The sequence below is a fragment of the Staurois parvus genome, unplaced genomic scaffold (genome assembly GCF_062004578.1).
Source record: "Staurois parvus isolate SC_StPar_1 unplaced genomic scaffold, SC_StPar_1.0 ptg000270l, whole genome shotgun sequence".
Lineage (NCBI taxonomy): Eukaryota > Metazoa > Chordata > Amphibia > Anura > Ranidae > Staurois > Staurois parvus.
Genome location: NW_028318066.1, coordinates 3,641,920 through 3,660,946, shown reverse-complemented (window position 1 = coordinate 3,660,946; position 19,027 = coordinate 3,641,920). Strand labels below are relative to the sequence as shown.

At 43.6% G+C, this 19,027-nt stretch overlaps 2 protein-coding genes across 2 annotated transcripts in view; both read left to right on the top strand.

Moving 5' to 3' along the window:
- LOC149459194 (apolipoprotein L6-like) overlaps nucleotides 1-10,385 on the top strand; it is a 72,045-nt gene extending 61,660 nt beyond the window's left edge. Inside the window, exon 6 of the mRNA XM_089681558.1 lies at nucleotides 8,055-10,385. Coding sequence (XP_089537684.1) covers nucleotides 8,055-8,831 — 777 coding nt within the window. The 3' untranslated portion in view covers nucleotides 8,832-10,385. The remainder of the gene's footprint in view (nucleotides 1-8,054) is intronic.
- Nucleotides 10,386-14,053: 3,668 nt separating this feature from the next.
- Nucleotides 14,054-19,027, top strand: part of LOC149459193 (WD repeat-containing protein 53-like) — a 28,852-nt gene continuing 23,878 nt past the window's right edge. Inside the window, exon 1 of the mRNA XM_089681559.1 lies at nucleotides 14,054-14,223. Coding sequence (XP_089537685.1) covers nucleotides 14,185-14,223 — 39 coding nt within the window. The 5' untranslated portion in view covers nucleotides 14,054-14,184. The remainder of the gene's footprint in view (nucleotides 14,224-19,027) is intronic.

Sequence of the window (19,027 nt, the reverse complement as noted above, 5' to 3'; positions counted from 1 at the left end):
TGTGCAGAATTTTCATAGGAGTTTGAGAAGCTTTAAAAACGCTTCCCAAACGCCTGTCTGACGCCTGCTGACAAAGCTAGTGTGAACATAGCCTAAAACAGGGGTCCTCAAACTTTTTAAACAGGGGGCCAGTTCACTGTCCCTCAGACCGTTGGAGGGCCGGACTAAAGTTTTAAAAAAAAACTATGGTCATCTCCTGTACTGTGTCTGCATTTGTTCAGAGACTGCGGACATACAACGGCAGCGGGAATACTGGGCCGGCCACTCTATAAGATGCACAGACATTTCCCCACAAGTGTGTCTTATGGAGCAAAATAGTGTCCCATCATTGGTGTCAGTGGGAGGAATAGTGCCCCATCGTTGGTGTCAGTGGAAGGAATAGTGCCCCATCGTTGGTGTCAGTGGAAAGAATAGTGCCCCATCGTTGGTGTCAGTGGGAGGAATAGTGCCCCATCGTTGGTGTCAGTGGGAAGAATAGTGCCCCATCATTGGTATCAGTGGAGGAATAGTTTCCCATCATTAGTATCAGTGACACCAATGATGGGGCACTATTCCACCCACTGATACCAATGATGGGGCACTATTCCTCCCACTAATACCAACGATGGGGCACTATTCCTCCCACTGACAGCAATGATGGGGCACTATTCCTCCCACTGACAGCAATGACACTTAACTAGCCAACCCTGTTCCAGCATGGTGCTGCTGCAGCCAGCATACCTGGTTGCAGCAGTACCATCTGCATGGCACACTTACCGGGCGGTCAGCTGTCCTCCTTCCTTCACTCCGGCCTCTCCCTCCCTTGATTTTCACGGGGCCGCTCGGCTCCGCCTCCTCGCCGGTGATTGGCTGCCTGTGTGCCTTTCCTGAGCTACAGTACTGGCGCCCAATCACCGGTGATGAGGCGGAGCCGAGCGGCAGCGCGGACATCGAGTGAGGGAGCGGCTGGAGTGAAGGAGCAGCGCATCCTGGACTGGGACCGGAGCCAGGTAAGAGACAGCAGCCTCCTGCCCACCCCTGTACTTAGTGTCCCCTGCCGGTGGGCCGGATGAGTGTGTTCGGCGGGCCGCATGTGGCCCGCGGGCCGTAGTTTGAGGACCCCTGGCCTAAAACGTTCACACAGACCAAATAATACACACTGGTTGGGATTATTTTTCCCAAAGCAATGTAGCAGTATACATTTTGGCCCAAATTTATGAAGAAAAACTACTTATTTGCTACATTTTATAACAGAAACGAAGCAAAATGTGTTTTTTTTTTCAAACGTTTCGGTCTTTATTAATTAATAGCTCAAAAAAAAAACCCAGTGCTAATTAAATACAACCAAAATAAAGCTCTATTTGTGTGAAAAAGGGACAAAAATTTCATTTGGGTATAGTGTTGCATGACTAAGTAATTATTATTCAAAGTGTTAGTGCGCTGAAAGCTCTAATTGGTCTGGGAAGGAAGGGGATAAAAGTGCCCAGTATTGAGGTGGTTAAATCGCCAGAACAGTACAATTTCCCCCTAAATTACCCGTTTTTGAAAAGTAGGTATTTAGTGAGAGGCATGGCAAGATTTTTGAAGTTGTAATTTTGGAAAAATTGGATTTTTAAAAAATCAAAGAAATTAAATAATTGTTTTTTCACTGTATTTTTCATTACTTTTGCTTGGAGTTTGCATAAGGTTTTTTGCAAACCCCAAGTGGGTTTTTGTGTGTTTTGCACTGAGAAGAGGCTTTGTCTAGCCACTCTGCCATAAAGCCCAGATTGGTAGAGGGCTGAAGTGATGGTTCTCCTTTTGGAACTTTGTCCTATCTCCACACAGGACATCTGGAGCTCAGTCAGAGTGACCATAGGGTTCTTGGTCACCTTTCTTACTAAGGCCCTTCTCTCCCAATTGCTTAGTTTGACCGGGCGATCAGCTCTTGGAAGAGTCCTGGTTGTACCAAACTTCTTTGAGAATTTTGGGGGCCACTGTTCTCTTGAGAACACTCACTGCAGATGAATTTTTTTTTAGCCTTCCACAGATCTATGCTTTGCAATAATTCTGTCTCTGAGCTCTGCAGGCAGTTCCTTTGACCTCATGTTTTTTTTCTGATACAGTATGCATTGTCAGCTATGAGGCCTTTTATAGAGAGCTGTGTACCTTTCCAAATCATGTCCAGTCAGTTTAATTTACCACACGTGGACTCCAGTCAAGGTGTAGAAACATCTCAGCCACAATCAAGAGAGTTTGCAAACACATGAGCTAGATTTCAAGTGTTGCTGCAAAGGGTCTAAATACTGGTGCCAATGTGATATTTCAGTTTTTTATTTTTCATACATTTGAAAACATTTCTAAAATTCTGTTTTCTCTTTGTCATTATGGGGTACTGAGTATAGATTAATGAGAAAAAAATGAATTTAACCATTTCCTTTCCGGGCACTTTTACCCCCTTCCTGCCCAGGCCATTTTTCAGGTTTCAGCGCTCTCACACTTTGAATGACAATTGCGCAGTCATACAACATTGTACCCAAACTAAAATGTTATTTTCTTCACACAACTAGAGCTTTCTTTTGGTGGTATTTAATCGCCGCTGGGGTTTTTATTTTTTGCTAAATTAACAAAAAAAGACCAAAAATTTTGAAAAAAAAACACGTTTTTCTTTGTTTCTGTTATAAAAGTTTGCAAATAAATAATTGTTCTTCAAAAATTTAGGCCAAGATGCATTCTACTACATGTCTTTGGTGACAATAACCCAAATTAGGATGTATTATTTAGTTTGTAGGAAAGTTATAGAGTTCACAATCTATGGTATAGATCTGAATATTGATCAATCCTGAAGTACTGACAGCCAATCTAATTTCTTGAGGTCCAAGAATGTCAGAACAGTACAGATATCCCCCAAATGACCCCTTTTTGCTAAGTAGACAGTCCAACGTACTTCATAAGAGGCATGGCGAGTTTTTTGAAGTTGTATTTTTTTTGTCATAATTTTTCGGAAAATTAAAAAATTAGAAAAATTATTTTCACTATTTTTTTTTTACATACTGTCACCAGTGCAGTACAGTGTCATCATATAACTGGCATGGCGGTGATCAGGGACACTGACTAGTGACAGTATGAAAAAAAAAATATATATATATTTTTAATTTTTTTAAAAAAATTTATTTTTAATTTTTTATTACTTTTTTTTAAGATTTTTTTTCATATTTCATATGTTCAAAGTAATACAATGTTACCATAGTAACATTGTACTACTTTGGGGAAGTGATCAGTATTTTTTTTTTGTTTTACACAATTTGCTTATAGCAAAGAATTACTTTGCTATAAGCAAGCATTTACCTGAATGACATCGATTCATTCAGGGTTTTTTTTTTTTTTTTTGTGCTTAGCTGTGATTTGGCCACAGCTAATCGCATGACGTGCATGTGATCGCTGTGACCATTCACAGCTAGACACTAGTATACAATGGATGACATGAATGAAGCCATCTATTGTATACAACTGTCATGTGACCTGCTGTGATTGGTCACAGCAGGTCACATGGTACCGGCAACGGGGGCCGGCACTCAGATCTGTCATCGGCCGTGTCCGAGGTACACGGCCGGTGACAGATCGCACCACTGCATGGCTCTGCAAGAGCGAAAACTGCGCATGCCCAGGAGGACGCCATATGGCATCCACCTGGAAATCTACAGCATTTTGCCGGCCGCCAAACGGCTATTGGCTGGGCGGCTATTGGTTAATCAACTGTAGTATATGGCTGCAACATAACAAAATTGAAAAAAAGTGAAGGGGTCTAAATACTTTATGAATACACTGTATACTGTATATACACATTACAAATATCTTTTTTTTTCCCTTTTTAAAAGTGATCACATACCCTCTGTTCTCAGCTGCATAAGGAGCTCAGAGAGATAGAGGAGGAGAAACTGGGCTTCCCACTGAATGTCTGTGCAGGGGAGGGGGGGCATTTCAGGACAAGTATGATCATCGGAGGAGAGCAGACTCCCAGCACAGCCAGAACACTGACTACAATGTGCTCTCATGCCTAGCGTGGTCAGATTTTGTTAGGAAAGCAGAGGGACTGGCAGAAACACCAGGGATTTCACACAAAGAAAGCAATACAAGGAGAACATAATACTTTTCATACAAGTACATGGTACAGCAGACACATATCAGGAATATGAAATGTTTGGTTTACATATACATTAGGTTATGCTATGTGAGTGAGAACATGTAATAAATTCAAATTATGTCTTAACACAAATTGGCTGCAGAAGTAGAAATAAATGTTAAAATGGCAGTAAATACTCATTTCTATTCTTACTTTATAATAAAGCGTACCTGTAGGTAAAATGAACATCTCCTAAACATGCACCATTTAGGAGATATTCTACAGAGCAGCACCCAGTGCCATAACCGGTGCATGTGCTCTGAAGGAACGGCATACCCATGCCATTCCTTCAGTGCTGTGTGCCGTGGCCGAAACTCCTGTGCGCATTCGCAGGTATTGTGATGTCATTGGCAGCTCAGCCATTCAAGCAGCTGTAGCCCGAGAACCCGTAAAGAAGATCGAGTGAAGATGGAAGCCCTGTCAGAGGTAACAATACGCCGCTGGAGGGCTTTGTTTTAGGTAAGTTTCACATAATGAATGCAATGCATGCTAGCACATTATGATATTACATTGCAGGGGGAAACTTTTTTAATTACGTTTACTACCGCTTTAAGGTATCTTCTGCTCATACATTATCTTTATAAGGCTCCATGCACACTGGGCGTTTTAGTGACACTGGTAACGTTAGCTGTGTAAAGTCACATTAAAAACGTGCGTTTCTCAGCGGTTTTTAGCATTTTTGCATTAGCATTTAGCGGCGTTTTGCTTTGTTTTTTCGCATTTGTGTTTTACCGCGTTTTTCAGTGTTATAGCATTTTTACAGCTAAAAAACTCCTCTAGAAACTCACTATTTCTGGGGTTTTTTTCCAATCAAAAATGCCCCTGCCAAAAAACGTTGATTACAATCTACAGGTGAAACTCGAAAAATTAGAATATCGTGCAAAAGTTCATTTATTTCAGTAATGCAACTTAAAAAGTGAAACTAATATATGAGATAGACTCATTACATGCAAATCAAGATAGTTCAAGCCGTGCTTTGTCATACATGTGATGATTATGGCTTACAGCTCATCAAAACCCCAAATCCACAATCTCAGAAAATTAGAATATAGTGAAAAGGTGCAATATTCTCGGCTCAAAGTGTCCCACTCTAATCAACTAATTAAGCCAAAACACCTGCAAAGGGTTCCTGAGCCTTTAAATGATCTCTCAGTCTGGTTCAGTAGGAATCACAATCATGGGAAAGACTGCTGACCTGACAGTTGTGCAGAAAACCATCATTGACACCCTCAATAAGGAGGGAAAGCCTCAAAAGGTAATTGCAGAAGACGTTGGATGTTCCCAAAGTGCTGTATCAAAGCACAGACTTTCAGCAGAGAAAGTTATGTGGAAGGGAAAAGTGTGAAAGAAAAAGGTGCACAAGCAACAGGGATGACCACAGTCTGGAGAGGATTGTCAGGAAAAGGCCATTCAAAAGTGTTGGACATAGACAGATCCTGGACATGGGCCTCAAATGTCGTATTCCTCTTGTCAAGCCGCTCCTGCACAACAAACAACGTCAGAAGCGTCTTACCTGGGCTAAAGAAAAACAGACCTGGTCTGTTGTCAGTGGCCCAAAGACCTCTTTTCTGATGAGAGCAACTTTTGCATCTCATTTGGAAACCAAGGACCCAGAGTATGGAGGAAGAATAGAGAGACACACACTGCAAGATACTTGAAGTCCAGTGTGAAGTTTCCACAGTCTGTGTTGATTTGGGGAGCCATGTCATCTGCTGGTATTGGTCCACTGTGGTTCATTAAGTCCAGGGTCAACGCAGCCGTCTACCAGGAGACTGGAGCACTTCATGCTTCCTTCCACAGACAAGCTTTTTGGGGATGCTCAAAATTCAAAAGTCAAAAAGGAACCTTTCACGTGATATCCAATAGCTCTTTTCTTCCTGAATCAAATTAGCAATGTGCTTCAGAAGATCTTCAAATACCTCAAAGAAAAAATCTCAACATAGTGTATTACCCCAATTAATAAAATAAAGTGCCACACGTGTCACATGCAAATGCAAAAAGTGCCACAGCAAACGTGAAAAAAAGAAAGAAAGTAAGCTCTGGACTCTAACACTTAAATTAGTAATTCCACTGCACACAATATAAAAAGTGCATAATTACCCCCACATAAATATAATTAGCATAGGATCCATAATACAGATAGGAAAGTCTCCAAAGATTGTTCTCACATCTTCTCCAACCTTTTCCCATAGACCTCAAACAGACCAGGGATCAGTATGTGTTTTAAAAGACAGGCAAATTTTATTGTAGCAACTTACATATAAATTTGATGCGATCAGCTTCCATATAGTGAAATAATCCAGAAGAAGAGACCCCCCTCCTTAGCGGTAACTCTTTTCAATCATCATAACACTCTGAAGGAGAGCCAGGCACAAATGGAAGCATCCAGGGTAAGAACAGCCGCGTGTTCCAGAACCCAAAATGGCCACCACGGCACTTCCGGAAGACGTCAATACGTCACCACGTCACGTGCCCCGGATGCGTTTCGTCAAATCCGGACTTTTTCAACAGGGATACGGACGTATGTCCTCACTAGCTTTAAATATCCGCTGGCTGGAGAATCAGACTCCCGCCGCGGCCATCTTACAACCTGGAAAACCCAATATAAGCCTCTATGCGTCCCAGGTATATTCAGGCTGGCAACGAGGGGGAAACAAAGCCCCATTTTCCACCCTCTACACCTTGGTCCGATAAAGCAAATATCTCCTTTTTGACTTTTGAATTTTGGACTTTACTTTGGACTTTAGGTGTATGGGACTTTATATTTATATTTTTGTATTTATTTATTTGTTGCTTATTTTAATTTATTATTTTTGTACTTCAGGGGAAGTAATGCTAAGTAACATATTGGGTTTTTTTTGAGGATTTGAGTGCTAATTTTTGTATTTTTTGGGGATGCTGACTTCATTTTCCAGCAGGACTTGGCACCTGCCCACACTGCCAAAAGCACAAAAATCTGGTTCAATGACCGTGGGATTACTGTGCTTGATTGGCCAGCAAACTCGCCTGACCTGAACCCCATAGAAAATCTATGGGGCATTTCCAAGAGAAAGATGAGAGACATGAGACTGAACAATGCAGAAGAGCTGAAGGCCGCTATTGAAGCATCCTGGTCTTCCATAACACCTCAGCAGTGGCACAGGCTGATAGCTTCCATGCCACGCCACATTGAGGCAGTAATTGCTGCAAAAGGGGCCCAAACCAAGTACTGAGTACATGTACATGCTTACACTTTTCAGAGGTCCGATATTGTTCTATGCACAATCCTTGTTTTATTGATTGCATGTAATATACTAATTTTCTGAGATTGTGGATTTGGGGTTTTCATGAGCTGTAAGCCATAATCATCACAATTGTGACAAATCATGGCTTGAACTATCTTGCTTTGCATGTAATGAGTCTATATCATATATTAATTTCCCCTTTTAAGTTGCATTACTGAAATAAAGGAACTTTTGCACGATATTCTAATTTTTGGAGTTTCACCTGTATGTGTGCATGGACACATAGGATAACATGCTGGGGAGTTTAGTGGCTGTAGAAAAAAATGCCAAAAGCCTAAAACAGCAGCTGTAAAAACGTTCAGTGTGCATGAGGACATATAGGAGTCTGCGAAAGGAATAGCTGAAAAAGTTGATTTTCCCGCTCTTCACCAGCAGCTTTCAACACTCTGCTAGCAGTTCAGTTCTAGGTGTACACTACACACACAGTATATTTACTGTAGGTACAATATTCCACCAACAGAAACACACTTGTAGAGGGAGCTTGACAATAGGAACTGTGACTGTGTGCTGTACTGGGCAACCCTGCGTCAGCATCTGTGTTGGCTATGCAGAAATCCAGCCATGCTTATGCAACAAAAAAGATATGTATTAAACATTTTTATTCTTTTTTTTTTTTTTTTCTTAAATAGTTGAAGAAGTATCACCAAGACTACGAAAGAGAATCATCCCTTTTGGAAGAGGCTTCTTCAGACTGCGTTTTAGAACTGTACAGTATTGCTGATGATATGGACAAGTTCCATAGGAATGCTGTCATCGCCAATGTTGCAGGAAGTGCAGTTGGGATTGCCGGTGGTATCACCACACTTGTAGGCATAGCTCTGGCTCCACTGACACTTGGCGCATCTCTGGTTGTAAGCACTATTGGAATTGCTGCTGCTACAGCTGGAGGAGTCACTGGAGTATCTGCTTCCATAGCTGATTCTATAAATACCAAAAAGAAATGTGAGACAGTAACTGAGAAGGTAAAGGAAATTGACAACATGATAAATGCAGTACAAAAAACTGCTACAAATATCAATGCCACAGTTAAAGCGATCGAGACTGCACCTTTAGCAGACCCCGTCAGAATGGGGGGTAAAGGAGTGTTTGCTGTAGTGGAAGTAGGCAGATTGGTTCAGCTGGGGAGGATAGCAGCAGCTACAGCTAAAGGGACTACGTTAGCAGCACAGGGCGCTCGAGCAATTAATGCCATTTCTGGAGTATTTGCTGCATTATTTATATTCATTGATACAGCTTTCGTTGTAAAGGGAGCAGTAGAGCTTCAGGAAGGTGCCAAGACAGAGACAGCGGGCCAGATAAGGGAGATTGCTTTTCATTTGCTGGAAACAAGACATGGCATGCGAGAAAATAATAAAAACCTGCTTGCTGATATTATGGGACTCATCTCACAAGTTGGTTATGAATAGTATGCATACCTGTATATACAGTATGTACACTGCTCAAAAAAAATGAAAGGAACACTTTTTAATCAGAGTATAGCATCAAGTCAATTAAACTCCTGGGATATTGATCTGGTAAGTTAAGTAGCAGAGGGGGTTGTTAATCAGTATCAGCTGCTTTGGTGTTAATGAATTTATCAACAGGTGCACTAGATGGGCAACAATGAGACGACCCCCAAAACATGAACGGTTTTACAGGCGGAAGCCAAGGACATTTTTTTCCCTACTCAACTTTTCTTACTGGTTTTCACTAGTTTTGCATTTGGCTAGGGTCAGTATCACTACTGGTAGCATGAGGCGATACCTGGACCCTACAGTGGTTGCACACGCAATCCAGCTCCTCCAGAATGCATGCCAATACGTGCCATTGCCAGAAGGTTTGCTGTGTCTCCCAGCACAGTCTCAAGAGCATGGAGGAGATTCTAGGAGACAGGCAGTTACTCTAGGAGAGCTGGACAGAGCCGTAGAAGGTCCTTAACCCATCAGCAGGACCAGTATCTGCTTCTTTGTGCGAGGAGATACAGGATGAGCACTGCCAGAGCCCTACAAAATTACCTCCAGCAGGCCACTGGTATGAATGTCTCTGACCAAACAATCAGAAACAGACTTCATGAGGGTGACCTGAGGGCCCAGCGTCCTCTAGTGGGTCCTATGCTCACTGCCCGGAACCTTAGAGCTTGATCGGAATTTCCCATTGAACACCAAACTGGCAGGTCCGCCACTGGCACCCTGTGCTTTTCACAGAGTAAAACAGGTTCACCTGGAGCACATGTGACAGACGTGAAAGGGTCTGGAGAAGCCGTGGAGAACATTATGCTGCTTGTAACATCATTCAGCATGACCATTTTGGTGGTGGGTCAGTGATGGTCTGGGGAGGCACATCCATGGAGGGATGCACAGACCTCTACAGGCTAGACAATGGCACCCTGACTGCCATTAGGTATTGGGATGAAATCCTTGAACCTATTTCTCCTGGTGCATGCCAATGCCCGGCCTCATGTGGCGACAGTATGCAAGCAGTTCCTGAATGATGAAGGAATTGATACCAATGAATGGTCCCTACTATTGCCTGACCTAAATCCAATAGAACACCTCTGGGAGATCATGTTTCGGTCCATCCGACGCCACCAGGTTGCACCTCAGACTGTCCAGGAGCTCAGTGATGCCCTGGTCCAGATCTGGGAGGAAATACCCCATGACATCATCCATCATCTCATTAGAAGCATGACGCATTGTTGTCAAGCATGTATACAAGCACATAGGGGCCATATAAACTACTGAGTACCATTTTGAATTGCTGCAATGAAATTTCAACATAATGGACTAGCCTGCTGAATCATTTTTTCACTTTGATTTTCAGGCTGTCTTTGAATTCAGTCCTCTGTAGGTTGATAACATTCATTTCCATCAAACGATGGGGCATCCTTGCGTTCCTAACATATTACCCAGCCCATATCAGTATACAGTGGGGATCGAAAGTTTGGGCACCCCAGCTAAAAATTTGTATTAATGTGCATAAAGAAGCCAAGGAAAGATGGAAAAATCTCCAAAAGGCATCAAATTACAGATTTGACATTCTTATAATATGTCAACAAAAGTTAGATTTTATTTCCATCATTTACACTTTCAAAATAACATGATCCTAAACACACCTCGAAATCCACGGGTGATTACATCAAGAGGCGTAAACTGAAGGTTTTGCCATGGCCTTCACAATCTCCTGACCTCAACATAATTGAAAATCTATAGATAGACCTTAAAAGAGCAGTGCGTGACAGACAGCCCAGAAATCTCAAAGAACTGGAAGACTTTTGTAAGGAAAAATGGGCAAAGATACCTCAAACAAGAATTGAAAGACTCTTGGCTGGCTAGAAAAAGCGTTTACAAGCTGTGATACTTGCCAAAGGGGGCAGTACAAGATATTAACTCTGCAGGGTGCCCAAACTTTTGCAGACGCCATTTTTTTGTTTTCTGTTATTTTGAAAGTGTAAATGATGGAAATAAAATCTAACTTTTGTTGACATATTATAAGAATGTCTAATCTGTAATTTGATGCCTTTTGGAGATTTTTCCATCTTTCCTTGGCTTCTTTATGCACATTAATACAAATGTTTAGCTGGGGTGCCCAAACTTTCGATCCCCACTGTAGATATCCAGCATGAGATTTTTTCCCCATTGAGATCTGATGTGTTCTTAAAGTGTTCCTTTAATTTTTTTGAGCAGTGTATATATGATATACAGTATGTATATTTATCAGCCATTCCTAACCAGTAGATTGCAAACCATGATGTTGCTTACAGAATTTGATTATCATCAGTCTGTTGAATGTCTGCTTAAAGCATATCATATATTCATATTCCACATTGTATTTCAATTATTTCTAGCCTACTCCTATTGCTCTGAACAATCTTTAAGTTTGCAAACTTACCTTGTGAAGATCCCCTCATTTTTATTTCCTTGAATCCTGTGTCATGTAATCACTGTGTCCTGTTATGCACAGGTGTGTCATATATTTCAGAGAGCCTGCCTTTTGGACTACAGAGGTGCTAAGGGGAGGAGTTTCAGGAGGCAGAGTCAGTACAGGGATCACTGCTTGCAGTACCATGGGGCATGTAGTCCTTAGAAGTTGAAAGTAAACAGCAGAGACAAGGGTGCATGCAGAAAATCCAGGAAGTTGTGGAAAGAGATGATGAACAGACAGGCAGAGCTCACAACATGAAAGGAGATATTTCAAGTAAGCTTATGTTGGATTATCAAATATAACTATTGTTTATATTGTCACTATGTTGCTGATGTTATAAAATAAAAGTGTATCTGTGACTGTAGATTTCTTTTAAGATTACACTTTTTGCAATCATACTAATGTTATTGAAGCTTTTCCAGTAGCATTTTCACAGAATCACTTGTCTTGAAGACTGATTTCTTTTGAATGAACTCCTACACAGAAAATTAGTATTTTATCCTGTTATGAGAAGAAATTCTATCCACAAAAGATGAATTGTGGAATGATAGTTAGCTATTAATACCTATTGGTTCAAAGCGTTTCACGGCTCAACAATGAATAAATATGTCTCTTTTAATTATTCCTGGAAATTTTGCAAATTGTTTTTGTCGCATTGTTAAACAGCAATTCTACCCAAAGAAGGTTTCCAATTTTTGAATGGAGTGGGCTTATTGGGGATCCAGCAAGGAATTCTCTCCGCACACATGTCCTGAGACTAATATAATGGTTTCCAATGCTGACCTCCTCTTCTGAAAATGTTAGCTGCTTGGCCGTCTTGGTAATATATTGGCTTCCGTACTTCAGTGATCTGAACCAAGCATGCAGATCCAGAGTTCTGATATTACGTAGTACATACCTGTTTCTGGGTCATCTACTTACAAAATCTAAAGCCATACTTGGCCACGCAACTAGCATTTTCTGAAGGAGGTCAGTAGAGGTATATTTCTCTCTGGACATGTTTTCTTTACTCCATACTAATCTAATTCATGTACGTTTTCTGATAGTTATTAACAGAGTTCATAAATACATGTTTTTTTTATATCTGTAATGGGCACAATGGAGTGAGTTTCCAAAGGAGTAGGGAATGGTTACTTAGCCTAGTGATAAAGCTGGTTTGCCTTCAGTCATCCAATCAATCAAGCAAAACATCCTGTTTTTTTTTTCATTCCTTTGCACATGAATGGACATTTAAAGTGAACACCGCTCCACCTTCTTCACTAAACCAAGCAAACAACTTTGTTTAGTGATCACTCATGTTTGCTGTTTATATAAGATAATATCAGAAGCTCCACTGCATTTCATTGTTACAATTTCTTTAGTAGTTTCATAAGGTCTGACAGTCTGCTAAATTGCCCCTCAAGCTATTGTCAGATCCAGGAGCTCCTTTTTAGAAAAAAGATGAATCCAATATTGGTGTTTCTCCTTCTGAAAGGACACATACTACCCACCTCAAGCTTTGCAAATAAGCAGTAGGAAAACATTTGTAAATGCTGATCCACACATGTGCAGTGCAGATTGAAGCTCAGGTTTCACATCTAATTGACACAGTTGCTGTTCACCGGTACACATCATGGTTACATCAGGTTCAAAACAGGATTAGGTCAGGGTTTTATCCTGTTCACATGTGCGGTTTAGAAAAGGTTCCTATAGAAGTTAATAGCCTGTAATCCGCACCTTAACTGGACTGCTCAGAAATCATACATGACTCTTTTTCAAACCGTGCTGAATCCGCATGGAATCCACACCGACAGTGCACTGGACATATGTGAGCAGGCACCATAGGAAGAAGTGTTATGTCACGTGGACTCTATGCGGTTCACACCGCATCCAATCCGCATATGTTAACGGGCACTTAACAGTGTCCAGTCTGTTGATTGAACTTGACACAGAAATCACAAATGTTTAAGTGCCGTTAATATATATGCACATTGGATGTGGTTTGAACCACATCCAATCTGCATGATATGTGAAATAATATTGCTTCCTGTGAGGCCTGTTCACATATGTCTGGTACACTGCCGATGCGGATTCAGTTCTGTTTAAAAAATGTAATATTGTACATGTACAATATTTGAACATGTACAATTTCTGAGCAGTACGGTCTGGTTCAGGTGCAGATTCCAGGCTATTGACTTTTATGGGAATCATTTCTAAATCTGACGTGTGTGAACAGGATAATCCTGAGAGCTATTCCTGTCCTGAACCTGATGTAAACCTGACGTGTACCGGTGAACAGCTACTGTGCCAATTAGCTGTGAAACCTGAGCTCCGCACATGTGTGAATCAACACTAAAGGTTGTTTTTTTTTGCTGATTATTTGATACTCATTGGAGTTGTGTTACTGAAGACGTATAGGCTGTTTTCTTAGCAAACTAAATTTTCACTTTGCAAGAGATTTTCAATTAGCTTAGTGAATGGGGTGAAGCCCTGCAGATGTCAATCATCCAGTCATGTGCAAAGAAATATTTACTTTTTCTTTCCCACAGTCGGGCATGTTTGCCGCGAGGCAAACTAGGCATTTCCCTAGGGCGGCACTTTTCAAGGAACACTTCCGTGGGAAAGGGACAGGGGCAGGACCGCCATGGCTGAGGGACTGGCTGCAGAGGAGAGCGGAGTGGTGGGCTGATCCCCAGTGTGCGCTCAGTGCGCGTGAGGGGCGGAGCCCGCTGTCAGTGTGCCGGGATCTGCAGGAAGGCCAGAAGGTGCCAGCGAAGGAGGAAGCAGAAGAGGACAAGTTCAGGGGGGCGGAGCCGACCTGCTCCTTTGCAGCCCCGCCGGAGATCGTGGGGGAGAAGGGACATAGGCACCTGTCCTGGAATGATCCTGACACCATCTGGAGGAGCCGCTGCTGGACAGGTATGTGCTTGGAGGACTGGTGCTCCCTCGGTCCTGTCTCACTGTCCCCTGATACACTGCCCCCCACCTGTTCTACTTCCCTCCCCCGTCCCATTGCCCCCCCATCCATCACACTGCCCCCTGCCTCCACATGTCACCCTGCCCCACACCTGTTACACTTCCCCCTCCTGTCCCCCACATTGTCCCACTACCACCCATCTGTCCCCACTACCACCCATCTGTCCCGACTGCCCCCCACCTGTCCCTCTTTGCTTCTCCTGTCCATCTGTCCCACACCTGTCCCTCTGCGTTCCTCCTGTCCAGCTGCTCCCCCGATCCTGTCCCATGCCCCCTGTCACACTGCCCCCCATCTATCCCTCTGCGCTCCTCCTGTCCCACTGCCCCTCACCTATCCTTCTGCACTCCTCCTGTCCATCTGCCCCTCACCTGTCCCTGTGCGCTCGTCCTGTCCAGCTGCCCCGATCCTGTCCCATGCCCCCTGGCACACTGCCCCGCACCTATCCCTCTGCGCTCCTCCTGTCCCACTGCCCTTCACCTATCCTTCTGCGCTCCTCCTGTCCCTCTGTGTTCCTTCTCTTGTCCCACTGCCCCTCACCTGTCCCACTGCTCTCCTCCTGTCCCACTGCTCTCCTCCTGTCCCACTGCCCCCCTCCTGTCCCACTGCCCCTTACCTGTCCCACTTGGCTCCTCCTGTCCCACTGCCCCTCACCTGTCCCACTGCGCTGCTCCTGTCCCGCTGCCCTGATCCTGTCCCATGCCTCCCCGTCACACTGCCCCCCATCTGTCCCTCTGTGCTCCTCCTGTCCCACTGCCCCTCACCTGTCCCACTGCCCCCCACCTATCCTTCTGCGCTCCTGCTGTCCCACTGCCCCTCACCTGTCCCACTGCGCTCCTCCTGTCCCACTGCCCCTCACCTGTCCCACTGCACTCCTCCTGTCCCACTGCGCTCCTCCTGTCCCACTGCCGCTCACCTGTCCCACTGCCCCTCACCTGTCCCACTGCCGCTCACCTGTCCCACTGCCCCCCCACCTATCCTTCTGCGCTCCTCCTGTCCCTCACCTGTCCCACTGCGCTCCTCCTGTCTCACTGCCCCTCACCTGTCCCACTGCCCCTCATCTATCCTTCTGAGCTCCTCCTGTCCCTCTGTGCTCCTTATCCTGTCCCACTGCCCCTCACCTGTCCCACTGCAATCCTCCTGTCCCACTGCCCTTCACCTGCCCCTTTGCGCTCCTCCTGTCTCGCTGCTCCAATCCTGTCCCATGCCCCCCCGTCATGCTGCCCTCTACCTGTCCCACTGCGCTCCTCCTGTCCCACTGCCCCTCACTTGTCCCAGGGGCGTATTTGCCACGAGGCAAAGAAGGCATTTGCCTATGGCGGCACTTTTCAGGGGGGCGGCACGGCGATGTAAGTATAATTGGTGTCAGTGGGGGTAATAGTGCCCCATCATTAGTGTCAGTGTGGGAGGAATAGTGCCACCTCATTGGTGTCACTGACACCAATGAGGGGGCACTTTTCTTCCCACTGACACCAATGGTGGGGCACTATTCCACTGACACCAATGATGGGGCACTATTCCTGTGGGCCTCCCACTGACACCAATAATGGGGCACTATTCCTCCCACTGATACCAATGATGGTGCACTTCCTCCCACTAACACCAAAGATGGGGCACTATTCTTCCCACTGACACCAATGATGGGGCACTATTCCTCCTACTGACACTAATGATGGGGCACTTCCTCCCACTGATACCAATGATGGGGCACTATTCCTTCCCCTGACACCAAAGATGGGGCACTAATCCTCCCACTGACACCAATGATGGGGCACTTTTCCTCCCACTGATACCAATGATGGGCACGATTCCTCCCACTGATACCAATGATGGGGCACTATTCCTCACACACTGACACTAATGATGGGGCACCATCATTGGTGTCAGTGGGAGGAATAGTGACCCATCTTTGGTGTCAGTGGGAGGAATCATGCCCCATCATTGGTATCAGTGGGAGGAATCGTGCCCCATCATTGGTGTCAGTGTGAGGAATAGCGCCCTATCATTGGTGTCAGTGGGAGGATTAGTGCCCCATCATTGGTGTCAGTGGGAAGAATAGTGCCCCATCATTGGTATCAGTGGGAAGAATAGTGCCCCATCATTGGTGTCCGTGGGATGAATAGTGCCCCATCATTGGTATCCGGGGGAGGAATAGTGCCCCATCACTGGTGTCAGTGGGAGGAATAGTGCCCCATCATTGGTTTCAGTGGGCAGAGCTCTAATAGGAAGAGGTGGAGCCTAAAGATAAAAGGGTGGGACAAATTTAGATGCGGGGGGGAGGTGGTGCCCGATTTTAGTCTTGCCTAGGGCAGCACAAAACCAAAATACACCACTGCCCACAGTAGGATATTATTTGCAAAGTGAATTTCACCGCATTCAGTAAGCTGAGTGAAAACTGATAGTGATAAATAATTTTGCAAAGTAAACATCCTTTCTGCTTTAGCAATTCAACCCCAGTATGCCCATTTAGGGGACTCAAGTTTGAACTAAGGTACACTGGGGAAATTCTGGCATTTGGCCAATGATGTTACAAGGGATTCCTGGCAGTGAACTTAAATGACCACAGCCAGGAATTTGTCATTCAGTAGCGGGAGTGCTGTGTATACAGACTGACTTGGATTACCTGGTTGGATGACTTTATTGATGGAACATTACTAGATACCATGACTCACACTGGATTTATTCTGGGATCATTAAAAGGTTTATTTTAAAAGATGTTAGGTATGTGTTTACCCGAAATGATACAAAGCCCAAGGTGGCACTCTGTATGACAACCACGTCTCAAAGTGTTTGAGCAGACTTCATCTACAGTCCTTACTCATTGGCCAAGTCCCTTGGGCTTTATTTTTTTAAACGATTTTTAATTTCGTGGTATTTTTTTTTTTACTTTTAACCCTTTGTTAGAATGAGTGACAGATACTAATATACCGTACTCCTGTACACAGAGGGCAGATACACAGAGTGTAGATATAATAGGGCACAGAGGGCAGATATAATAGGGGCAACCCCTATTATAAGTGGAGCTTTCATATTCAACATAAGTCCCCCATTTCACTATTATCCCACTTTTTTTTGTAGGAGCACGCAGAGTTGGAGAAAACACCCTTCTCCCTCTACATTGGGGCAAGGGTACTTTGAAAGTGGGTCAGGTCTGATAGTATTTGTAGTGTTTTATGGAGGTGACCGGAAAGCCTAGATTGTATTTATACTAAAGAGATAGGGGTGAATGTGTGGTGCTATAATGTAAATGAGTTACCATACAGCAATGTGGGCACCGTACTGTACACAAATGGGAAGCTGGACGAACTGTTCAGCAACAAGTATATGCTGCACATCCAAACATGATTAAGGCCCTGGCAACATTGAAATAATATTTATATATACTGTGTATATAGTATTTATATACACAGAGAGAGTATATGTGTAATTTTTTTAACCCTAGAAGATATTCAACGAAAAAAAGGACCCCGATATATTACAAAAGAAACAAAAAAATGTCATACTTGTTGCTGTGACAGATGTCCTATAAAGGACTTTTGAGAGGATGGAGTGCCAAAAGATATATGGCCCACCACTGCAATCCATAATATAACATAGTATCTTTCCCTACATTCTTCCCAGCAGCTCCAACACACTCTGGCAATATGGCTGCTCTGAGACCTCCCTTTTATACAGGGGCTGGGTTATCTGTTTCTACAGATTATTGGCTTTTGTGACATAGGTGATTGGGGGCAAAGGATATACATTGCACTATTGTGGAAAAACGGAAAACATTGGAAAAAGTTTGACATTTGCAATTCTAAGAAAACCAAGGTATTTGCCTCAAAACCAAGGTTGCAGTGAATCTGAATTCCATTCCTTAAAGTGTTACTAAACCCACAACAGTAAAATCAGTATGTACTTGGATTAAAGCATGCTTGTTATACTCACTATGGAACCTAAGGGGTTAATCCTCTGCATTGTGTAAAAAGGCCTTTTGACCCTGATTGCTCTGTTCCTCCCCTTGTTTAAGCTACCACCTCTTATTCCCTGATAAGACAGACTGAACCATAGGTATTTTGCACATGCTCCGTTTGGTGTGTATTGCTAGAGAAGTTGTTTTTTTTCTTGGGACAGTGCATGTGATCAGCACAGGGCCAATCAGCACTGTCCAGACAAAGGTCAGCGGTTTAGCATCCTCCTAGAGCAGAAAGAAAACTCTTCCTACAAGCTGTAGCTAGTGCTTTGCTGAACACTGATAGAAGCCACAACACTGCTCTAACTTCTGATGAGAAAAGGTATTTAGCAGTTTTTATTTACTAAAGTAATTGCATTTCCATGTTCTGTGTACTGTGGGAGACCAGATATAATGAATGCAGGGTCCTGGGTTTAGGAACACTTTAAAAGGATTTAAGCTAAATATTGTTACTGCAACACAGAATAATGTGTTTCTTGCATTAGTGCTTTGTGGTGCATTATGTGTGTTGCATAGTGCTGTTAAAATGTTGTATGCATGATTTTTGGTGCATTAGGCATCACATCCAAATTGATGGGCTGCCTTGATGTTGCAGATGTTAAATCGTGTGCTTTTAACACTACAGTGGACTGGGCTAGTGTGAAAGGGCCCTTAGTACATCACTCAGGCCTCTTCATATGCTAAGAAACCTCTCTCTGCTGTGGAACTGGGATATTTCACAATATATTGACAGAATATAATCCGTAATGCTTTGGACATTCATCTAACTGACCCTTTCCTGGACAACACTCTGG